General features: G+C 39.2%; 2 protein-coding genes across 6 annotated transcripts in view; both read left to right on the forward strand.

Annotated features, from left to right (window-relative positions):
* Positions 1 to 5,250, forward strand: part of atp13a3 (ATPase 13A3) — a 37,184-nt gene extending 31,934 nt beyond the window's left edge. For both annotated transcript variants that reach the window (XM_084548623.1, XM_084548624.1), the window contains one exon: positions 461 to 5,250. In XM_084548623.1, coding sequence (XP_084404749.1) covers positions 461 to 658 — 198 coding nt within the window. In that variant the 3' untranslated portion in view covers positions 659 to 5,250. The remainder of the gene's footprint in view (positions 1 to 460) is intronic.
* A 1,864-nt stretch (positions 5,251 to 7,114) lies between these two features.
* Positions 7,115 to 24,714, forward strand: part of opa1 (OPA1 mitochondrial dynamin like GTPase) — a 38,810-nt gene continuing 21,210 nt past the window's right edge. Inside the window, exons 1-29 of one of the 4 annotated variants that reach the window (XM_084547772.1) lie at positions 7,115 to 7,750; positions 9,308 to 9,632; positions 9,813 to 9,909; positions 10,028 to 10,135; positions 10,402 to 10,455; positions 12,517 to 12,599; positions 14,128 to 14,277; positions 15,902 to 15,955; positions 16,313 to 16,417; positions 16,530 to 16,616; positions 17,091 to 17,204; positions 17,415 to 17,495; positions 17,591 to 17,665; positions 17,770 to 17,841; positions 18,101 to 18,200; positions 18,327 to 18,457; positions 18,728 to 18,800; positions 18,921 to 18,993; positions 19,095 to 19,210; positions 20,169 to 20,233; positions 20,389 to 20,465; positions 21,383 to 21,548; positions 21,899 to 22,051; positions 22,257 to 22,365; positions 22,794 to 22,873; positions 23,095 to 23,235; positions 23,403 to 23,519; positions 23,631 to 23,724; positions 24,216 to 24,326. In XM_084547772.1, coding sequence (XP_084403898.1) covers positions 7,722 to 7,750; positions 9,308 to 9,632; positions 9,813 to 9,909; positions 10,028 to 10,135; positions 10,402 to 10,455; positions 12,517 to 12,599; positions 14,128 to 14,277; positions 15,902 to 15,955; positions 16,313 to 16,417; positions 16,530 to 16,616; positions 17,091 to 17,204; positions 17,415 to 17,495; positions 17,591 to 17,665; positions 17,770 to 17,841; positions 18,101 to 18,200; positions 18,327 to 18,457; positions 18,728 to 18,800; positions 18,921 to 18,993; positions 19,095 to 19,210; positions 20,169 to 20,233; positions 20,389 to 20,465; positions 21,383 to 21,548; positions 21,899 to 22,051; positions 22,257 to 22,365; positions 22,794 to 22,873; positions 23,095 to 23,235; positions 23,403 to 23,519; positions 23,631 to 23,724; positions 24,216 to 24,326 — 3,040 coding nt within the window. In that variant the 5' untranslated portion in view covers positions 7,115 to 7,721. The remainder of the gene's footprint in view (positions 7,751 to 9,307; positions 9,633 to 9,812; positions 9,910 to 10,027; positions 10,136 to 10,401; positions 10,456 to 12,516; positions 12,600 to 14,127; positions 14,278 to 15,901; positions 15,956 to 16,312; positions 16,418 to 16,529; positions 16,617 to 17,090; positions 17,205 to 17,414; positions 17,496 to 17,590; positions 17,666 to 17,769; positions 17,842 to 18,100; positions 18,201 to 18,326; positions 18,458 to 18,727; positions 18,801 to 18,920; positions 18,994 to 19,094; positions 19,211 to 20,168; positions 20,234 to 20,388; positions 20,466 to 21,382; positions 21,549 to 21,898; positions 22,052 to 22,256; positions 22,366 to 22,793; positions 22,874 to 23,094; positions 23,236 to 23,402; positions 23,520 to 23,630; positions 23,725 to 24,215; positions 24,327 to 24,714) is intronic. The other 3 variants (XM_084547774.1, XM_084547773.1, XM_084547775.1) reach the window with 3 other exon arrangements.

Raw genomic sequence — 24,714 nt, forward strand, 5'->3', positions numbered from 1 at the left:
CCTAGCTCAGCTGTCAACACCGCATAGTGTTTCCTATCAAACACAGTGTGTGTAATTGCAGTCTAATTGTTAATGTCTGTGTTAGGGTTAGTAATATTACATTTTTAGTTGGATTCCTTTGTTTGTTTTTTTTTATCTTTGACTCCATGAGCTTGTTTTTAAGAGGAAGCTCAGTCTTATAGCCATCTACCGGCAGCTCCTTCTAACTCTTGTCATGCTGAATTTTGTTTTGACTGACTTGCATGTAGTTACCAGTGTTAAAAAAAAAAAAAAAAAACAGCACTTCTTCAGTTTTGTATTTTGCATGCAGCTCTTGTAGTAACATTAACTGCTGTCTTGATTTGTGAGTATAAGTGTTTGGAAAGCCTGAACAATTAATGTATGACACAGACTCATGAAAATTCTTCCTTTTTCGGATATTTTTATTTATCTGTTTATTTTGGCGCTGTGGTATTTTCAGGGGGGCATTGACCTGCGGGCGCACAAATGTTTGTCCTGGCTCTGCTGTCCAAGCAAGATGACACCCAAAGCTCGCTACATGCATCTGGCACAGGAGCTCAGTGTGGACCCCGACTGGCCTCCAAAGCCAACAACCACCATTGAAGCCAAGCCCAGCCCAGAAAATTGTTCCACCTCTCAGATCATCGTGAGCTCCTAGCACACGCACCCTTCCCCCACATTTTTTTCCAAATCTCCAGGAAACATGCATATGAGGTGTGTTGCATATGAGAAAATGCGCAGTCACCCTATTTAAATGAAAATGAAACATGAGAATTAGGTTTCTCCACTGCTCTTGCATCTAATACTGCGATATTGTGGCAAAAACTATAGGATAACACACAAGTACCAAATACAGTTATATTTTAGTTCTCACTATTCTTGCTGTCACTCGCTCACCCGCTCTCAGGTCTCTTGTTGTTAAACGTAATTTAAGAGATGTTGAAATATAATCTCATCCTGTATTGCCATTTCTATTTACCAAAGTTGAGCAGCATTCAGCTTAGGCTGCAAGGAAAATGGATTAGCCCAGTCAAATTTGTGCACTGACCCCTTCAGACTGATTGCCAGTACAGGTTCAATGCCCTCACACTGTCTGTGAGGTAGAGAGTGTAAAAGAGAGCCCAAGTCCAACTAAATGTCCTGTCAGACCAATAGAATATTACAGAGGGTGTTTAACACTAGACACTAGTTATTTTTCTATAATTGACATAAAAGTCTTCAGATTTTATTTTCACAATACTATTTTCAGATTCAAATAGCCTGTGCAAGACTTCAGTGAGCTCTGATGCAGACATTAGTAAAGTAGAGATTTTAGCGTAGAAGAAAGTTGCACTTTGGCCCTCTGAAGTACAGTTCAGTCTGTGTTTGTGTTTCTCATTTCCGCACATGATTTGGATGAGTAGTGCAGGCTTTGCTGCTATGTAGTGATCTTATAGAGCTAATGTACTATACATATACGTAAAGTAATTTTAATGTGATTTACCCTGTGGCGAGTCCTCAGTAGAGAGCATAGAAAGATAAACAGTTTCTCATGCCCTTGGGGATGAATAAAGAGATCATGATTCAGACAGTTGTACATGTTATTGATGAATATTAGAACACCCTATGCATATCTTATTGGATGTGAAAAGGCATTTTACACATCTCAAAACGTATACAGAAGGAATTGTCCATATTTTGTATGGTTTGGAAATGACTGAAAACAAAACTTGTAGACATGCCTAAAAGTGACTTAACCTGTGTGAAAATCAGCTTTCTGACATTTTTAATTAAAATGGTCAGAATTATGTGGAAATTACTTGAAGATTTAATCATAAAATATGATCACAGATGGATTATTAACTAAATGGTAAACTCCAAAAATGCATGTGAGATTGCATTTTTTTATTTCTGGTCAAAACTTTCATATACAGTCGAGATGTTATGAAAAAGTAAAACATGTAAAGAGAACTGTCAGTGTTCTTGTGCATAGGCATCTGCAGGCTGATGAGTGTGGCAGGTTGCTCATTGTATTTTTTCTCCTCAGTTAACCTTTAGGGTTTTTTACGATATGATCTGCTCCATAACCATACTAGTGGTTGGGCTCTGTTAGTCCAGAGTGTGGAATATTTTGCTGTGTAGCCATGGAACAGGATACCTCTGAAACTGTTGACTGATTTCTCATTAACAACAGTACTGTCCTTCATGCTAACATTAAATGTTTTCATTTCACCCCATCATGATACGTGTTAGCATTTTATGCTAATAAGTGTGACTGGGAACAACATGACCATTCTTACGGCGCATCTCTCTCAGTCCATGCTTTTTTACCCCAGTAATGTGGGTCTATGAACATTAAACTTGTCTTTTTCATAACTTCTCATAATTAGAAAATTATTTGTTTACTAGTGCGCAGTGAGCATTTTACACTCACGGGCTGCTATCGTGGTCTTGTAATTGCATCTGTCAGCATGTCCTGTCGGCAGACAACATACAGAGAGTTGCATGAAGCCAGCTTCCAATCATCACATTCTGTAGACTTGATAAATGCAATACAGCATTACTGTAGAATTAAGAAAAATCCACATTAAAGTGTCCGTATTTCCAAAAAAATATATATATATATATACTTCACCTGCGTCTGGCTGGTTATTGAGGACAGTGAACCACATACATGAGATCATAAGAACTGAAAATAGAAGTCAGAAGTTCTACTTAAATTTACTTAAACATGATTTCTTCCTATGGAAGACTGATTAAAAGTGTGAGACTGTAGTAGATTGAGGCAAGGAATTGCGCACCTCATCCACTTGCCACACCTGCACACCCTGCATAAGATGGATGGTGACTGCACATCTGTATCCATGTATTACACGGAGGCTTCCTGCATAGAGAGTTAAGGGCTATTTTTTATGTTCACTACTTTTTCTTTGGCATTTAAAGTGACGCTCGCTGAAATCTATATTCACCCACACTAGACTTTGTAGGCGTAATAGCTTGGATTGTATTGTCTCTAAAACATCTTGTTTGAGTTCTCTTAAAGACTTTTCACTGCTCCTTGGAATGGACTTTTTGGTTCTAAATGACTAGTGGGGTGTTTAGGTTTTTATTTTGAGCATCTGTGGGATCTGAGACTTACGGCCAAGTATCACTTTACAACAAAGATGGCAACTCGCATGTACTGGTTTACCAGTGTCTGTATAACTGTAATTGTAGACTTTGCATAGCAACCTGCCTTTCATGAACTGTACAGTTTTTAATTTCCCGAGTGCTTGAATGTCAAACTAAATGTAATGGACGACATTAAGCAAATTATTACTCCTAACATCTGGCACCAACACTGAATTATCTGACACTATCATGTTTTACACGTCACATTTATCAAGTCTGTTGATCAACATTTTATTCACTGAGAAACTAAATCACGAGATTTCTCGTGATAAGTAATACATTGCTCTGTTCTGGCATTGTTCATTGAGATACACGTAATCTCACGCATTCATATAAAAATTGAGCTTTAAAGACAAGCTGAAATGTGACATGTGACCATAGATTTCATGGATGCGTTGTTGTTATATTTTGTGAGTAAATAGTGAGAAGAAGGAGGATGTGAACAGATGAGAAGTACAAGTGTTTTTTGCCAGATTTAAACACTCCTTATGTGCCCAAATATTGGCCGCTTATGTAAGTTTCCATGTTTTTCTTTATCAAGATACCTGTGGAAACAAAGATTGAATGTCATGCAAAGAACAAAATTTAAAGAAATGCAATACTAAAATTCTTGATTTATTTTCCAAAGACTTTTCATCACACGTGTGCTGTTTGTTAGGAAACAAATGGAGTACGAGACTGAATACATTTTAGTCCTGTCAAATCTGATTTGACACAGCAGAAGTGAACTTTCACAGGTGATGAAAATATTAGAGATTGAATTTTGTCTGTATATATGAGATGTACATTTCTAGTGTGTGCATAAAAGTAAAAATTTAGTTTCACATACACGCACGCACACACACACATATATATATATATACTGTATGTTTTTGCATTATCAAAGGGCTGGTGTGTCTTTTTCTACTTTTTTGGTACTGTGTTACAATCAGTTGTCTACTTTTGATTTGTACTGTCTGTTGGCTTTATTTGTACTATGGTTGTTATGGAGTTATGTTGTCTTAGGTCTTATTTGGGCATGGATACTGGACATTTATTTCACAGTTTAATCGGTTATTGCAAAGTAAGTATCATTGGAACACTTGGGTAAACAATATGCACCAGATATCTATTTCAGAGTTTGATTTCAGTTGAATTAGATCATTTAGATTGTTGTTTTTTCTTTTTCTCTTTTACTGCAGTGCTTTGTATTAAACTGAGAATCTGACACAAAAAGGGAATTCAGCTTTAGTGTATTTGGCACCTGCGCTTAATGCAGTCAGAATTTAAGCAACAATGTGACAATCTTTTATGTCCAATTATCCAATGTATGTGTTTAACTTTATTTTGTGTAGGCCTTTTTTAAAACTCTTTCTGCATCCATGTAAAAATTAAAATGTAATTGGCGAGCAGAATGTACATTGCTGTTCAATATTGGCAGCCTATTGTAGAAGTGGTTATATTGCTGCTAAGGGCAAAATGTTTCGGCCTCAGCTGTGTCGTAGTCTGTGCACCTTCATACAGGAAATTCAACTTAAAGATGTGTACAGTATAAATACTACAGCTTTTCTTTTATGATAGTTTTGCCTTTTGCTGTAACACAGCTTTATCAAAGCAATGGATTTTATTCTGAAACCTCTATGCTCTCATACAGGTACAACATATACCGACTTTTCACAGTTAGCATTGGCCTCTTATTCACATGGTGTATTCTAAACAAATCATTGAACGGCATTTAGATTGGATCCACCACTGAGTAAATGAAGACTCATGGATGTCGTTTCCTCAGGGAACTGTGACTATTTGTAAAGAACAGAGAAAACACAAATAAAATTTGAAACCCAAACCTGAATGAAGATATGCTGTTGGTAAAATGTTTTAATACTGTCCAACTATACGTATGCTCTTTCAGGACAGTTTATTTGGTGTGCTTAGTATTTGCAGATTCCACACCTCTTCAAGAGGCTCTCCTGGGGTGTAATTTTTTTTTTCATTGGCAGAGATATACTTTTTTTTGTACTTTATAATTTATTTTTTATTTATTTTAATTCCTGTTTCCCCGAGGATTGAATTTCAGATTTATCTTGATTTCATTCTGTTCAATAAATGTTCTCAAAGCAGCTTCTGCATGTCTGCAAATTCTTTGTTTCTGTTGCACGTAAATTGATTCGATTTAATTTAATTTAAATAGCATCAATGACAGTTAAACTGTCTCGACATGCTTTACAGAACCCAGAGCATCAAACCCAGCAAGCACTAAGGCATTAGTGGCAAGGACAAACTCCCTTTTAACAGGAAGAGACCTTGAACCCAGCTCACATGGAAGGACCCATCTGCTTGAAGGAGACAGAAAAAGAGAGAGAGGAGAGCAGCAGGAGGAACGAGATGATAAAAACCTCTGTCATACATTTGAATAAAGCATACAAGCAGCATATAATCATGATACATGTACATGTATAGGCGATTACATGTCACCTGAAATTGTTCATTAATAAAAAAGTTTTGATGGATAGAGCTAGCATTCAAAATATTGTAGAAATGTTTAGTTGGTGTGCACATAACCATGCTTATAAAATTACTGTTATGGGATGAACAAGAGCACAGGTGTAAAAACTTTCATTCATCTTCTATACCCGCTTATTCCTGTTAAGGGTCATGGGGGTCTGCTGGAGCCTATCCCAGCTATCATCGGGCGAGACACCCTGGGCAGGTCGCCAGTCCATCGCAGGGCTAACACAGAGAGACAGACAACCATTCACACTCACGGCCAATTTAGAATCACCAATTAACCTAATGAGCATGTCTTTGGATGGTGGGAGGAAGCTGGAGTACCTGGAGAGAACCCACCCAGGGAAAACATGCAAACTTCACACGGAAAGGAAGGCCCAGTCGGCCCATGGATTCGAACCAGTGACCTTCTCGCTGTGAGGCATCAGTGCTAACCACCTCGCCAACTGTCAGTGATATTAGTAATGTTAGACGCCAGGTGGTTGGTATAATGTTGGAGAACTATTCAGGTAGGAATGGATAACAAAAAGCCATGAAGACTGGGCAGATTGATGACACCAGGTCATATATGAGTGGTGTGCATCTCTGTAGACAAACACAGCTTTTAGGCTGGGGACTCTCGCAAGAGGGTGGGAGAGGGGAAAGGAGGGGAGTGGGAATGAGATGGAGAGAGGAATACGCAGCTAATAACATGCCATACAGCAGGAACATTTGACTGCATATATAGCAAGAGAGAAGAAATTAGAGGATAGGTGTTCAATGCATCATGTGGTGTCCCCCAGCAGCCTAGGCCTATAGCAACCAATCTAAGGGATGGTTTAGGGTCACTTAATCCAGTCATAAAGGAAACTTTTAAAACTAACTTTAAAAGTAGAGAGCATGTCTGCCCTCCAAACTCAATATTGAGCTGGTTCCACAGGAGAGGGGCCTGGTAGCTAAAGGCTCTACCTCCCATTCTACTTTTTGAAACTCTAAGAAGCACATGTAAGCCTGCACTTTGAGATCAAAGTGATCTATTGGGGGAAATATGGTACTATGCGTTCTTATATATACCTATGGAGTTTGTTTGTAAGGAGAAGGAGTTTAAATTGTATTCTGGTTTTACAGAATTTGCCTGCATACATTTTATAATGTAAATGAGTGTGTGTTGGTTAGACATTAACTTCATGCAGTATGTCCTTAACCGGTCTGACCGTCAAATTTACATCTTTATCAGTCATGTTATCTTTTTTTAAATATTTAAATGTCCAGCTCACATGTAGCACAGGATGCACTTTTCTGATACCTTTCTGCACTCTTTCTGCGTAATCTGCAAAGTTTAGGACTGTCCACTTCATTCGTGATATTCTTATGTTAGAAATTTAAAGCAGGGAGGATAGAATTGACCACACATGTGTAATGCATGTTAGGAACATTACACATGTAAAATGAAAATGCACTACACCAGTGATAGTTTTATTTAAATGTTATAATATAAATGTGCGCCTCCTAAGCCGGGAGTCTCTGCAGAATTTTGTTATGTTCTCAATGACAATAAAGACATTGTAATGTAATAGTCCTGCATTAAATGTTATAATGTGCATTATATGTTGAAACAGCATAATATAGGCTGTAATTCAACTACATCATGATCATGTTTGAGCATGATCATGATGTAGTTTGTGGTGCTGGTAAACAACTGAAATGAAATAAACACACGTGTGTTTCTGTTATTGAGTCTTGCCCACTGACTAGGTGGGGTTGTCAAAATAAGAGAAACATGTGTCTGCACAAAACAATTCAAATGAACTAAAAACCGCAGCTTGTTGAACTGTCAGGGTATATTGTTTGTATAAACAGTCTATGTTCCTATGTTTCGCGATACATAGGAACGAATTTCGCTGATGCGTTTTTGTCAGTGCTGATTTGGAGGTAGTACCGTTGACAGGAAAGAGGCTGTCATTCTGGCTGTGTCCTTGTAGGCTAACGAGCTAGCTAGCTGCTATAACAAGCAAGCAAATGTGTCCCATTTGGAAAAATGAATTAAATTGTGCCTGAAGAGTGAATTTGAGAGAGATTGACGTTTACTAGCTGTTGACAGCATCATGCTACGTGTCGGGAGTAAAGCTGCCTGGTGAGTTTTTATGTTTGAGCTAACGGTAGTTGGAGCTAGCTGTGGTGGAAGGGAAGCACATATGTAGCTGGCTTTCTGACAGCTGAGGACAGCACAGCTAGCTTTGTGTATAGTAATATGATCTGCCGTCCTAGCTGAAACGATACATATTTATCTAATACTATGTTACCCGGATGCACAACCTCTGTCCACACACTTATAATTATTATAAGCTGTAAAGCTGCGAGTGCTACTGTTAAAGAGTTCGACGTTAGTTAGCCAGGTAACTGATTAGCTAGGTAGCTAACTCGGGTTGTTGGTGAATTTGTTTTAATCTAGGCACAATAGTCTCTTGTTATATGAAAACAGCTGATTATTACAGACCACTGTAATCTAACTTGACATTAATTATGTTCGACGTCACTATATGCTAGTTAATTAACGCTAGTAATTGGTTTATGTACATACACTTGCCATTTACAGTACTGAAAACGAATGCATTCTAATATATGCTCATAAACACACGTTTCTATTATTTTCACAACTCTGTTTTAGTCAGTAGACTAGACCAAGTAACAGAAACACTGTAACATTCATTTTCAATCATTTAAATGTTTGGGGAAATCAAATCAAAGAAAAACAACAGTGGAACTCAGGACTATGTTAAATAGTGAAAGTAAGAGCATTTCCACACAAACAATGCAAAGGGAACTCAAGGGACTAGGACTGAACAGCTGTGTAGCCTCAAGAAAACCACTAATCAGTGAGGCTAACCGGGAAACAAGGCTTCAATGTGTTAGGGAGCATAAAGATTGGACTCTGGAGCAATGTAAGAAGGTCATGTGGTCTGATGAGTCCAGATTTACCCTGTTCCAGAGTGATGGGGGCATCAGGGTAAGAAGAGAGGCAGATGAAGTGATGCACCCATCATGCCTCGTGTCTACTGTACAAGCCTGTGGGGGCAGTGCTATGATCTGGGGTTGCTGCAGTTGCTCAGGTCTAGGTTCAGCAACATTATGTGTCCAAAGAATGAGGTCAGCTGACTACCTGAATATACTGAATGACCAAGTTATTCCATCAATGGATTTTTTCTTCCCTGATGGCACGGGCATATTCCAAGATGACAATGCCAGGATTCCTGGGGCTCAAATTGTTAAAGAGTGGTTCAGGGAGCATGAGACATCATTTCCACACATGGATTGGCCAGCACAGAGTCCAGACCTTAACCCCATTGAGAATCTTTGGGATGCGGGAGACTTTGCGCAGTGGTCAGACTCTCCCATCATCAATACAAGATCTTGGTGAAAAATGAATGCAACACTGGATGGAAATAAATCTTGAAACATTGCAGAAGCTTATCGAAACAATGCCACAGTGAATGAGTGCTGTAATCAAAGCTAAAGGTGATCCAACGAAATATTAGAGTGTGTGACCTTTTCTTTTGGTGGTGACTTTGTTTTGGCAAGGCAATGTACTAACTAATGCAAGCTTTAGATTTAGTGTATTATTCTCTGGATGTTGCATTGTTCTATGTCCAGTACTTGCAACTGTATTGATAATAATTGTGTGTAATCTCAGCATGGCCTGTAGGAACCTGGTTTCCACCAACATGGGGGTGAGATTTCGGGTACCGCTGCAGAAGCTGCACCCTCTGTCCCGTGCCATCCACCACCGCTACTTGGGAAACACCAACCCTCAGCGACCTCCTCATCGTACAGCAGCCCGCTATTTCACCTCCATGTCTCGATTGCCCATACGGCCACCCAAGCCTCCTCGGGGTTCAGGGGGCCAAAATTACCAGCAACAGCGCAACTTCTGGGTGGCCCGCCTCGCTGCTCGGCTGCTGAAACTCAGATACATTCTGCTGGGCTCAGCAGTGGGAGGAGGGTACACAGCTAAGAAGGTTAGTATTGAGTGTTATTCAACATTAATAGTTACAAACCATTGTCGTTTTGCTTGTCCTTGCTTGGGCACATTTTTCCATTCACGCTTCTCTTCACTGGTATACTGTTCTAGCTATGAGGATACACTTTTGAAAACTGCAAGTGGTAAAAGAAAAAACATTGTGTCGTTTTATCTCTAGACCTATGAAGAGTGGAAAGACATGCTGCCTGATTTTAGTGAATACAACTGGGTCATTCCTGATTTTGTCTGGGAACTCGGTGAACAAATCGATCTTGGTAAGAGGTGTAATATTAATGTCATGATTCAAATTAATGTGCTAATATTGTATGCAACATTGTTTTCCCGCCAGTTGCACTATGAGATACACCTCCAGCCTTTCTGTTTTATCCACAGATAAACTGGCCAAAGCTCTACCAGAGATGGAGGAAATAGCCAAACTATTACCTGACCTAGACAAAATAGGAGAGAACTTCACTTTCATCAAAAGTCTCCTTTCCTCTGGTGAGTTAAAAAAACATCAACTTTGCCTTTATAAATTGAAGAACACCATCTGTTAAGGGTGTACTCTCAGCATTTAACAGCTTCTCATTAAGTGACCGCTTCACTTGAAGCTCTGGAACAGCAGCATTGCATTAATACACATAATTTAGCTGTGTCCCTGGTTTGACCACCATCCCTCTGCTTCTGTCTTTCATGATTTATATCTTGTGTTATCCCACCCCCACCCCGACCCCTTCTCCTTTCCTCCTCCACTTCATTCTTTACAGGTGTGAGTTTGGGTAGTGAAGTCAAAGGAGCTTCTGGTCTGCATCTGTTGTTAGGTGTGTAAACCCCGCACTCAGTAGCGTTGCCCCTCTTTTCTTTCTGTCTTCGTTTGACCAGCATTGTGCTTCAACCTCGCCATGATTTGGTTTTATATGCAGTAGCCAAACCTCTTTCTGGGATGTGTGCTGCCAGGTTGCAGACCAGTGCAGCTGTCAACAATGGCACTTTTCATAGAGATTCTGTTGTGTTGTGTGGCAAGGAGGTAGGACCCAAATGCAGACAGAAGGGGAGGCAGTAGCAGGAAACAAAAGAACTTTAATGAAAACTGACTAAATCTGGAATAAAAAGTGCTGAAGGGTAGGCAGGGTAATCCAAAAACCAAAAGTTAGACAAAACTCAGAATACAGGGAAGCACAAGGAACTGAACTAAAACACTAGGAAACATCAACATGGGTAAATCCACAGATGACTTGATGAAGGACAAAGGGAAAGGCAGGACTATATACACACACGGGCAGAAGGGTAGATGAGACACAACTAATGAGGGAGGCACACACAAGGAGAAACGGAACAGGCAGCAAGTGCAGCAGAACACAAAACACCAAGGAAGAGCTTACAAAATAAAAACAAGAAACACAAGGACAGACAAACATGGTCACAGAAAATGTGCAAAAGTCCATACCATGACAGATTCTTCATTAAGTTAAATTTATGTTACAAGGAGGGTGACATACACTGGACTCAGGGTACAAGGAGTAGTATGCTTATTGATGAAGACAACGGTTTTAACCCTATGGCTGACATCTTGAATCAGTAGAAACTGCTCCTTTAAGGTTTCACTCCCTGTTTTTATAGTTGTTCTAAATCCTTAGGGACTAGTTAATATTCCCTAGTTCATTTCAATTTTTTTTTTTTTACTGAAATTGCCCAAACAGCATTTAATTGCAGATCAGTTTTGTTTGTCAGTAGTATATTCCCCTCTTCCCCTTTTACCTTCTTTAACCTGCCTTTCCTTGGCTGTGCTTATCCTATCTGTGTGATTTTTGCTTCCTTTGACTTCCACCCTTCCTCTCACCTGGTCTTTATGGGTTTCTGCTTCTTTTAATTACACTGCCATAACTAATCTTTGAATGACCTCTTTCTGGCTTTAGTCATTTGCACTCAAATGTTTGGAAAATGTGCACTAAATACAGGTCGCTTGGGACATCCATTTAGGTTTGAAACTCTTAATGAATTCAAATGTTCTTATTTTATAAACTACAACACATTTATTAAAAGGTAATGTACAGTGGTGTGTGGAGAGGCATAAACTTCTGAAGTCATTTGTACAGAAGCTAGCAAGGCCAGACAGGACCACACTTCTGCTGTGAGTTGTAAAAATAGCAAAAGAGTGTCCATGGCTCTTTCTCTTCACTCTTACTTTTTCCTATGTATGTAGCTGTTCATGGTATCAGAAAAATATTTTTATTTATTTATTTATTTTTTTTTGTAATTTCTACGTAATCAGTTATTTCTGTGGATATTACATTTGACCAAGCAGCACTTGACAATGCTGGACCTTTCTAAACGCTTGGCACATTTATATGGCTACGAAGACTTTGCGTCCTGCATGACACTAACAGCATGATAACTCCAGCCGTTTTGACCATTTTGAGCTTTGACCAAAAGTGTTGTATTAATCTTAATGATCTTGATTCTTGCCCAACGGCACTCGTATTTTTTGAGGATATATTTCCTTTTACAGGAACCAATTATATAATAAATGTATAATAAATGTGTTCTCTAATGTGTTATACACTATTAATGTCTTAACTCAAAAGCCTGGTTGCACTACTTCATTGATGTTGATAAGAAAACAACAATACATTTTTGGTCACTTACAGTTGTAGTATGATTTTTGGTTTTATATGCTGGTTTTATGTCTGTACATCCATGTACTGTTTCAGTGCAAACATTTCCAAACATTTAAACTTAAGTCACACAGGTTTTTATCTTTCTAATCACTACCTCATTTTGGAACCATTTGGCATTAAGCTTGTTAATGTTTAGTACACAATAGTCTTAATGCATTGTCATTAATGTAACATTATATTGGTTTGTCATGTCTTTTCTGGTAGATACCTCAGGCAATCCTTCACTAAAAGCCACAGATTCTTCTGCAGCTGCAGCACATGATGGTGGCGACAAGCAGTACAGAAAGGCAAGTTTATGAAACCTGTTGACACTTCTCAGTTTTTGTGCTCTGCCTCACTCTGCTCCTGTCTGCGGCATGGCTACTTTTTGCTTCAGTGGCAAATACCATAATCATTTGAGTTAAAACTTAATCACAGAACCTTTAATATGAATTCATTTTATTCAAGCTATAATACACTGACATATTACGTCAGACAAGTTGTAAAAAGTTACCCTTCTTTATATGAAATATACAAGTTGTGCACTTGTAAAGCATTTGATTCGATCAGTTCTTCTGAAAGTGAAATGTTTCACTCTGGCTACCATTCTATAATAAATGTAAACATTTCAGTCCCTTTTCAGTGAGAAATGTCTCACTGAAACAGTTGGGTTGGGTTAGGTGTAAGTTTTAATACAGGGCAGTTTGCTATTCAGAGTATTACACAACAGAAGGGACAGTGTACAAACTGTACTGCTGTAACGGCGTATAGCCTCAGAGTTTACACAATTTGGTATGTATGATAAGTCACTTTGCCACTGAATCAAGAAGTACCTTAATGCTTATCATGCTTTTTTACTTTCTCCCCTCCAGAACTCTTATTCATGCACACTGTTACTTCTCTTTTTATAAGTAACCTTTTCTGACAAATTATTTCATATGCTCATTTGTTTCTGTTTTTTCTTGTTCATTTTGTATTTTGTCCTGATCAATGTTTCAATGTTCTATATTTATATGTTTTTGTATATTTTAACGCTGCGCAACTTAAACAGTACAAATGACGTGAAGGTCTGACAATGAAAATTAATAATAAATGCATTTAAAAAAAGCATTTTCCTTTCCTATGCCCTGCTTTTAGTCTGCAGTCATCATCACCAACATGAACATGACTTCCATAAGTTCATGTTTCTCTTCAAAAAACAATTAACAGGTATAATATGTAAATTTCAAGTGAGTGAAAAGGCAGAAGACAACACAAAATTGGAGAAATGTTGGAGACACATGAACCAAGGAAGATTCCACCTGCTGTTCAGTGTGCTTTGCCCCGATAGATGTGCTTGCTTCGCTTATTTAATCATCATCTTCAGCATCATCATACCAGTTGTGCTCAGAGCTGTCTCACAATATGGTCAGAGTAACGAACATCAGTTAGTGTTGTCAGAATCATTAATTAATTTATCCACAGTGGTGAATAATGGTGAGAAAAAACAACAGAATCACTGTTGTTGCTACTGGCTGAGACGCACTCGCTGTGGAATTATTTGCCTCTTCAGCCTCCAGTCTGGCAAAGTTTGGCATCTCCCTTTTGTGTTTGAGAGAGAAAGACTTTGTTGGGTCGCCCTGGTAATGGTGGCAAGATTATTGAGGCCAAAGATATCTGTTCTGGAGCTTTAGCCTGAACAACGCCAGTGCCAGTGACTGAGACAGAGGCCAGGTTTCCTCTGTTGTAGCCCAGTGTTGGGGTGCAGGATTGGCCTGCATGGCTGACCGGACCATTGGCCGGTTATTGTTTTTGTTGCCCCTCCTACCTCTCTCTCACTATGACATACCCCGGCAGGGTCTGCTTGGCGAGCTCGTTCTTATTCAGCAGCAGATCCAGCGGCACGAGGAGGAAGTTCGGCGGGCTGCTGCAGCCAGTAGTGCGCGTCCCCCAGAGCCTGCTCCCAGTCCACCTCCGAACCCCAGCCAATATCAACAGAAACGCAAGGTGAAGGTCCCTCCCCGGTTAGATCTGCCCTGTCTTATAAAAAGCTCCTAAAAGACCACAACTATGTATATTGTAGGACTATTTAATTTCAACTGTAACTTTGACAAAACATTAGAGTTACTTAACACCAGGTTGAAAAACTGTGCTTCACTGGCGTCTCTGATAAAAGCCTGTTACACCTCTGAGTGCAGCCATTTGTACTGATGGGTGTGGTCAGAAGTATACTTCTGCTGTAATCGCACTCAACGCTAATCTCAACGCACTCACATAGATTAGCGTATACTGGGCTGTTGCAAGGTCAGAAGTCAACCAAGTGAAGGTCAGAAAAAAACATTTTCAACTGATGTTAAGTTGATCCTAAGCTAACTTTATATGAGAAGAATAGAACTGGAAAAAATATCAGTATTAAAGCAAAATTAATGTGTCTATAATGAAGAATTTAAGATTCATACTTTAGCTTAAACTCAACGTCTGCTAATTTATTATTGCTTAATATGCACAAGAAAGACACCACTATACGGATAACTGATAAACACAATAATACAACCCAGTTCTGTTGCCATGTAATAAATACATAATCTTCGTTATACTTATGAGCTTATATTTTTTAAAATCTTTTGTTCTCAGTTTGAAGTAATAACAAAATTTTTTTTAGGGATTTTTCAGGGAGATATTTCTTGCCCTCATTTTAAACTTGTAATAGACAAATATAGTAGCCCATATTAATTGGCCTGTCAATATATCTTAGCCTGTCCCCAACGGTACCCGACAGTAGTCTCCACCTATCACCCTGTAGTCTGTCAGGCTGTGTTAAGATTTGCCTTACCAGTGGGCTGTAGGAGGGGCATGCACTGAAGTTTCAAAGCAGCATTTGAGAAGAATGGCGACTAGCTCTGCTACATCTTGTCATGCCAATGGCTAGATAATCATTAACAGTACTGTATTAATGTATGGAAACGTGGAGAGTGGCAACATCCTGCATGGTGTGAGCTGCACTTTGAAACTACCATGAATGGACCTAACTTTCATCAGAGAGTGTATTACTTTGTCAGCCATGGAGGAAAATCAGTACACCTCTATAGCTAGATATAGATGGTATTTTAAAGCATAATTCTTGTCCCAGTTGAGTAGCAGAGAAATAGTGTTTGATGAGCTGGTTTGGTGTGTCTTTCTGTTAAATTCCTTTCCTTCTGCTGCCACAATCCATCTGTCCGTGTGCTGTGTGGTCTGCTTTCTGTCCTCTCTCTCATTCTGTCAAACTTTTTGCAAATCTATAACAAAATACTTTCAAATGACCCAATCATGCAAATAAAAACTGTAATGACTTAATCATTTTGTGATTCAGATTCTACAGGGATGTGATTTGTGACTGTTTGTGAATCTTTTTTAAGCAAAGTAGAGAAGTATTGTCTGCCTGAAATGTTTGTTCTTCTCTGTATGCTTTTTCCTGACTCTGGTTCTCTCTGTGATACAGTGTGCTCGTACTGAACCTTTGTGGTACTGGTGGGATTTAATTGTTGGTAATTGGGTTGTTGTAGCGAGAAGCCCTTCTTTTTAAAACAGAACAGAATCTTTAACATAATTTGTTTCTGTTCTTTTTCTTTGTTTCTGCTACAACTTGTAGTCTTCAGACAAAGAAAGGCTAGACCAGCTTCAAGAAGAACTGCTACGTACACAGGTACAGTGGGACATGTCCAAATTTCTGCTTGCTAAAATCTAAACTAGGTTTCTTTACAACCAAATCTTACTGGAACAGGTGTTTTGGTCTCAAATCTGGTTTTATATATAAAGGGTTTTATATTTTTAAGTGTTTTCTTATTTTTTATGTTTCATTTCATTGTGAAATCGCAGGGATCAAAATTATCTAAAAGTCTAACCATTAAGGTCTGTGTTTGTCATGGTGAAGTGTTGACTCTGCACTGTTGATATATCTCAAAAAGGTGCTAAATCCTACACCACAAGATGAAATACTGCCACAAGTGAACATGTTCATTTAAAAGTGATTGTTGATTGGACACTACTGTTTGTCCCTTAGCTAAAATATCAACGCATGCTGGAGAGACTGGAGAAGGAAAATAAAGAATTAAGGAAAGTTGTCCTTCAAAAAGACGATAAGGGGATTCACCAAAGGAAAGTGAAGGTAGGTTACGTATATAAACACACGAAACACAATGGGACTCGCATCGCTCACCTCTTTTCGCTGATGTAGAGCTTCGATACATGTTAATGATATGAATTATTACTGTGTGCAGAAATCCCTCATTGACTTGTATTCTGAAGTCCTGGACATCTTGTCTGATTACGATGCCAACTATAACACCCAGGACCACTTACCCAGGGTAAGGAGCAAATTGTAATCAAAGTTTATGTTGTTATATTCATTTTGCTATTTATTTTATGGTAGAAGTGGCAACTTTACTTTTCTAAAAAACAAATAAAGGTTTTCTTATTCTTATATTATCACTTTTTTCCCCCTGTTCTTCGTGAGTATAGCTGGATCCTTTTCTTTTTTTTTTTTTTTTTTTTTTTATTTTTTTTAATATTTTTTTTTGTGGGCTTTTGTTGCCTTTATGATAGACAGCTGAAGGTGGACAGGAAAGGGGGGCAGAGAGAGAGGGGATGACTCGCAGCAAAGAGCCACAGGTCGGACTCGAACCCTGGGCTGCTGCATCAAGGACTCAGCCTCGGCACATGGGTCGCCAGCTCTACCCACTGAGCTATCCCAGCGACCCTGGATCCTTTTCTTATGTTCTGTCCTCTATTATTCTCTCAGTGTTCACAGTCTCGGGTCACTTTTTCTTACTGTGTTTCAGGTGGTTGTGGTTGGGGATCAGAGTGCTGGGAAGACCAGTGTGCTGGAGATGATAGCCCAGGCCAGGATCTTCCCCAGGGGCTCAGGAGAAATGATGACACGCTCTCCTGTCAAGGTATGTGGGGCTGGAGTGTGCTCATGTAATTTAAAATGTGATTCCAGAGAGATTTTCACATATACTTTTAGGCAGAATTTCTTGTCATGGTATGATCATAAAATGATGCAGGCGTCTTGCTCAGGCAGAATGATTTCTTTCAGTATTTTGGGAAGTTTAAATTAGCCCAGATAGATTTTTGGTACATATGAGCCCCTGTTCTTTCTTCAGGTAACGCTAAGCGAAGGCCCACACCACGTGGCCATGTTCAAGGACAGCGGCCGGGAGTTTGACCTTACCAAGGAGGAGGATGTAAGTCAGTCATTTGTCCATCTAGTATGAATTACAGGTGTCACCTAGTTGGCTCTTCAAACCATTTAATGTGGTATTTTTGCTGTGTCCTGCAGCTGGCTGCTCTGAGGCATGAGATTGAGCTGAGGATGAGGAAGAGTGTGAAGGAGGGTCAAACAGTGAGCTCCGAGGTTGGACATAGTGCTTCCCTTCCAATTTCTAATAAACCTGCTGATTTGATTGTGTAATGTTTCATAAAATAATCACGTTTATTTTATTATTTTTTTTATTTTAGACCATATCCTTGAGTGTTAAAGGCCCTGGCATCCAGAGGATGGTACTTGTTGATTTACCAGGTGTCATCAGTGTGAGTATTAATGAAGACATGGTTCCTATAACTGCGTACAATATTCTTTCAGTAATGTGTACACATGTATTTTTTTTATTCTACTCTTTTTTTAAACTGTACAGTGATATACAAGCTTTATATGATGACGGTTGATAAACAGGAAAGATAAGGGCATGAAATAAATATATTACTCAAAACGTATAGCCCTAATGGCACTATATGAAGATTTACTAATTAATCCCTAATTAAAAAGTTACATAATGTGTGTCTTTATCAGACGGTGACTACTGGCATGGCATCAGACACTAAAGAAACCATCTTCAGCATGAGTAAGGCCTACATGCAAAACCCCAATGCAATAATCCTCTGTATTCAGGGTAAGTCAACAGCACACTGTTCCCTTTGACAGCAGTCATAAAGGCCGGAGTTATTGCAGTGAGCAGGTGATCTGTAAGATGACTTGACCTTTTTTTATCCTTGTGACCTTTTTTATCCTTGTCCAGATGGCAGTGTGGATGCAGAGCGTAGCATTGTAACAGACTTAGTTAGCCAGATGGATCCTCAGGGGAAGAGGACCATCTTTGTCCTGACCAAAGTGGACTTGGCTGAGAAGAACCTGGCCAGTCCAAGCAGAGTAAGAAAGCTCAACAATTCTAGAAATGTTATAAAATATTACTTTACATAAATGGATTAATTCTAAAAACATAAAAGTGATTAAATCAATCATAGTCGTAATAGAGTGTTGATCACTTTGATTGAAACTGTTTGCAGCTACTCCACAAGAGGGCACTCAGTCCTTTTAATTTAACCTAAAGGCCCCTTAGTGAAGAAGTGTTAGAGAGCTTCATGCAGCAGAATGGAGAAACTCTCAAGTCTTTTTTTTTTATAACATATTCTCTTTCAGATCCAGCAAATAGTAGAAGGCAAGCTGTTTCCCATGAAAGCACTGGGCTACTTTGCTGTAGTGACGGGAAAAGGTAACTTCTATTACTGAGTAGTCCAGAATGTTGTGCTTACTTACTTTGACTTTTATGATGACTTTTAAGTCATGATCATGAATTTGTTCCTTACTCTTCATTTGTTCTGCTTATCTCCAGGGAGCACTGGTGAAAGTATAGACTCCATTAAAGATTATGAAGAAGACTTTTTCCAGAACTCCAGATTACTGAGGCAAGTAATGCCATATATTCAACAACCACTAATGTTTCATCGAATTAATAATTTCAAAGTTGAACATTGAAAGTTGAAAATTGTTTTATGTATGTAACTAGGGACGGCATGCTGAAGGCTCACCAGGTGACCACAAAGAACTTGAGTCTGGCCGTCTCTGACTGCTTCTGGAAGATGGTCAGGGAGTCCGTGGAACAGCAAGCTGATGTCTTCAAAGGTACAATTACACCTTAACCCCAGATAGTTTTGACTAAATCAGTAAATATATGCCTTTTAGTTGTGTAAAGTTATGTCCAGATAAATTTTTTTACTGATGTAAATAGAAAATGTAGGATTTTTTTTCCATTAACTGTTAAGGGACCCGGTGATTGTACTCTCCTGCTTCTGACTCTTCAGTCTCCCTGTATTGGTCTTTTTCAGCCCATCCAACCACACTTCTCCACCCCCTGTGTCCTGCCTTCCAAGTACAATTAGTCTAGACAATCACAAGCCCATTGCTAACAGCAGAGGAGATTTATGACCATGAGACTGCAGTTCCCATAGGCCTATTGTGTTGTGTATCGATCTATATCCCATCAAATCACACAAAGCTGGCTTCCATCCTCCATTCTTGGCGCCAGCATGGCTCCACAAACCAGCAATTAGCCTAATCTCCACTGTGAATAGGGAGCTGTGGACAGTGGCAGCAGGCTTGTGTATGTGTCCCTGTCTCTCTGTGCATATGTCAGAGCTAAAACTCTGACTTTTGATAAAGAGTGTATGGTTGTCCCCATTGGCTCTCTTCCTAAGGGACAAGTTAAGAGAGGGAGTCTGCAAAGTCCTCATACACTGTTGTTGTAGAAATTCATTTGAAGCTTAACCTTTATGACATTGTTCAGTTATTTCACTTATATCAAACATAAAATGTTACATATTAAGGTTGAAAAGGTTTGTTCAAATAAAATTTGTATTATCAGTGTCCTTAATGGACTAGCGGTTAGAGAATCCCTATACATCTGTGGCTGAAGTGCCCTTGAGCACAGCACATAACCCCTCAAACTGCTCCTTGAGTACAGCACAAGTGGTTACCCGCTGCTCCAACTGTGCTCCTTGTTTGTATGAATGGATGGCTTAAATGCAGAAAACAAATTGAGGATAAAATAAAGGATACAATTTCTTCATTTTTATTTCCCAAGCGTCACGATTCAACCTGGAGACAGAGTGGAAGAACAACTACCCTCGTCTTCGAGAGCTCGACAGGGTAAGAAACGGTAACAGTCAACAGCAAGTCTATTTAAATGTCACTTTGCTTTTTAGCGTGTGGAGAAAAAAGTGACGGCTCTTTTGCAACCTGGCTTTGATCATTTATTATTGTAATGAAAGAGGTATTAACATAAGTTCTTTCGTATTTTGCAGAATGAACTCTTTGAAAAGGCCAAAAATGAAATCTTGGATGAAGTCATTAGTTTGAGTCAAGTGACCGCACAACATTGGTAAGAGTTAACATCTTGGGTTAATTTCTGTTGGTTCAAATTACTGTCATTTTACCGTTTCCTCTATTGAATATTTTTTATTAATGAGGCCGTGTAAGTACAAGGTGGTAAGATGATGTATTTACAGAGCAATTTTAAAACGATCTGCAGATCTCTTTTTACAGTTATACCTTTATATATAGTTATACCTCAGCCACAATGAGGAAAACCTTGGGTAAATGAGATGTATGCATGGTCTAGTGGCTGTCCCAAGTGTGCTTGCCGTCAGTTTCCCCACATCAATACTCTGGATGTGAGCAGGGGTGGCCCTGTTAGCCAGCCAACAGCCAGCCAGCAGTATTGGAGATAGCTCTTATTGACAGTGAGGAGTGTTGGCTGGAACAAAAGGGGAGCCTAATGAAATATGAGCTTGTGTATATGATAAATGACAGAGGTGCAATTCTGCTTTGGCCTCAGGGGAACTCAAGATTCGGAGGGGAACTCAGGGTTTTGTTCCATGGTCACGCTGCCATGGAGAGGAAGAGTGTGATTGGGGAGGCTGTTAGTTCCTGACAGGGTGGTAGTACAGGTCTGCTGGAATTTACAGTCAAGTGTAAAGCCACTACTTCTGACTACACAAGTGAAAGCATCTCAGCCAACAACAATCCCTCTTTGCTCATTGTCTTCCTTTCCCTCTGGGTCACTTAACTCAACTCAGCGAAACACCTAAAAGCATCGTGGTTCAAATACTCTTGTGTGTTACATCCATCTAACATCAGCAAGTGAAAATGGCAAACCACATTTCGAAGATGTTAACATGTGTCCTTCTGATGTTTAAGATGGCAGCACCTTGAGCATGTAACTAGAACAACCAAGCTACAGAGGGCAGTACAAATCACTTCTCATCTCTTCTCATTTCTCTCCTATTCTTCTTGCAGGGAAGCTATTCTGCAGAAGAAGCTCTGGGAGCGTGTTTCCACCCATGTTATTGAGAACATCTACCTTCCTGCTGCCCAAACCATGGATTCTGGTACCTTTAACACCACTGTGGACATTAGGCTCAAGCAGTGGACTGACAAGCAGCTTCCAAACAAAGCACTGGAGGTAAAGCACAGAGACTCTCTGTCTGTCTTATGCAACTTGTCATATTATAATTTGTAAACAAGATGTTGATTATTACATAAAAGATTGTTAGACTTTAATTTTTGTTGTCCCTCTGCTGATAATAGGAATTTTCCAGATTTAAATTGGTGAATGATTTTTTGGCATTTTGAGTCTCATATTCTTTAATTTAGCGTTACTCATTTCTCTTTTTATGGTTTTATGTATTTGTTTTTTATTTTTTAACTATATTAGCAAAACTCTATTCACACCACCTGATAAAAATATATAAAAATATTAAATCCAACTCTATTGTAATATAAACCCTCCTCTTTACACCTTACCCCCATTAGGTTGCCTGGGAGACTTTGCAGGAGGAGTTTGCCCGCTTCATGGCTGAATACAAAGGCAAAGACCAGGATGACATATTTGACAAACTAAAGGAGGCTGTAAAGGATGAGAGCATCAAGAGGCACAAATGGAATGAGAGGGCCATGGACAGTCTGGTAAACACCCAGCATATCCACTCATCTTGGATGGAAGGATACAGAGATCACACACACTTGTTTATCTATCTTCTCCAAGAGCTATGATTTGGGCATAGTAGCTAACAAATGGAACATGTGATTCTTGTCATAATATGAATTGCTATTACCTTGCAGCTCAACTAATAATATGATTTTCTCCTTGTCTCGTGTCTGGTTCTGTTAGAGGGTGATCCAGCACAATGCCCTTGAAGACCGTTCCATCACAGACAAGCCCCAGTGGGATGCAGCAATCCAGTTCATGGAAGAAACCTTGCAGTCACGCCTCAGAGACAGTATGTTCGCTATGATAACTGCATACATTGTCATAAACAAAAAACTGTTACATTGTTAGAATAATTCATAGGGCTATAGAGGTGCAGAGAAGCTGGTCAAGTAAAACATGGAAACTGTCCAGTAATGTTTGAAAACAACAAAAGAAAGCTTAATTTCTATTGATACTGCCAAGGACTGTCAAGTTAATTTCTGAAACCTGCGAAGGAAATTCTTATTTTTGCCCCTGACAATACAGTCACATGCCTGTCCTAAAGAGCTTTGAAAACTTAGACAAGATACAAAATATCACAAACAAATATTAGGAATAGGACAAGTGGTCATGCATTTGTGCTTCTAGTACTTTTAAAACCCTCCAAGGTTAGAGGATAAGAAAGTTAACTTGATATGCCTCATTTTGTATGTACTTTGCCTTCTTCTCTTCTTGTAGCTGAATCAGTAATCAAAGACATGGTGGGCCCAGATTGGAAGCAGAGGTGGCTATACTGGAAGAACCGTACACCAGATCAGGTCAGAATTGCATTGTGTTCTTAGAAATCCTGTCCAGTTTGCTACTGGACACCTGTAACTGTAAAGTAGAAGACTTATAAATGCACGTATTAGGCACTAATTGTACACCAGTTGCAACATTAGTGCAGATACCAACATAGCTTATACATCCCAGCACGATACTTTACATTGCCTTACCTACCAATAAAACAGTGCTCATTTGCTTTTCTATGACCTCATAGCACATTAGAAATGAAACAAAAAATGAGCTGGACCGCTTGCTGAAGCTGCACGATGACCACACTGCATATCTGGCCAATGACGAGGTCACCACAGTCAGGAAGAACTTGGAGGGACGAGGGGTAGAAGTTGACCCAGTGCTGGTGAGATCACTACATTTGATGAACTAAATATGGATTTGGACATGTTAGTGTTTGATAATCTTTGGTACTTTCAGTTCATTTTTTTGCCAGTTGAAATCATCATAGTCTTCAGTGATCACATCCATTATGTCTACCACCTATTAACTGCTGATTTCATACCTGGGCAGATCAAGGACACATGGCATCAGCTATATCGCCGACACTTCTTGCAGAAAGCGGTGTCCCACTGCAGCTTTTGCAAGAAAGGTTTCTACCACTACCAGAGACATTTTGTTGACTCTGAGGTGAGTTGAGAGAGTGCATTTTTTTTTTTTCTCTAGATTTATCTCATCTGTGTTTAAAGTGACTGTGTGAGAAGGATGAACTGTGCTCTGTGTTCTTGCATGTTCTCCCAGTTGGATTGCAATGACGTGGTACTGTTTTGGAGGATCCAGAGGATGCTCGTTATCACAGGCAACACTCTCCGACAGCAGCTCACCAACACTGAAGGTAAGGTTGGGGGACTTTTTTTATAATGAAAGACTGTTCTAAAAGTAGGTTTTCACTGTTTACATAAAAGCAGCTGTGGTTTGCTTTTCTTTAGGCTTTTCGAAATGGTCTAACTATTTAATGGCACTTTCAGTCATAAAGATGGAAGTTCAGTGCACATATTGATAAACACAATGAGCAGCCAAACAAAACTAGATGGTTAAGTGGTTCAGATATGGTTCACTGGGACAGCTGTTTGACCTTTACAACAGGCTGACGCTTTGTGATAGAATTTACCCAGGCTCCGTTAACAGTTATCCAGATGATCAATAAATGTTCAATATTGAAATTGATCTTACAACCATGTGCTTTATGCTTTTCATGCCCATTGTGAAAACAAACGGTTCTTCTCTTGTCTATTTTAGTGATCTTAAAATATCTTTATCATATAAGTTAAACAGAGCATCAAAAGGAAAAATTGATAATCTGTGTTGTTTAATTTGTCTTCTCAGTGCGCCGGTTGGAGAAAAATGTGAAGGAGGTGCTGGATGACTTCGGAGAAGACATGGAGAAGAAGACCCAGCTCATCACTGGCCGCAGAGTCCAGCTGGCTGAGGATCTCAGTAAGACACACAAACATTTGCACAGCAGAAAACACTCAACTGCTAAAAATTTAACAAGGATGCATATTGCCACCATTGTTTTTTTTCGGGATCATTCAGGTGATTTGAATACAAACTGCGAGAGCAGCACGACATGTAATCCACACGTTCAAACATGGTCACATTAAGGGAATTCTCAAAACCGTCAGAAGGTGGCATTGGTGCCATAGGAATTCATATCGACTAATTTGCCATAAGATTATTTCAGTTCGTCTGCTTTTGATTCCAAGTTTAGTTTGGAAGAGGGGATTCACTTTGTTCGTTACACTCACATGGTAGTTCGTATATAAGTCACAATATGACTATATGTCTGTAACTTATATTTATCTTATAAGATTTCAAAATTAAA

Source organism: Chelon labrosus, assembly GCF_963514085.1.
Source record: "Chelon labrosus genome assembly, chromosome: 7".
Classification (NCBI taxonomy): Eukaryota; Metazoa; Chordata; class Actinopteri; order Mugiliformes; family Mugilidae; genus Chelon; species Chelon labrosus.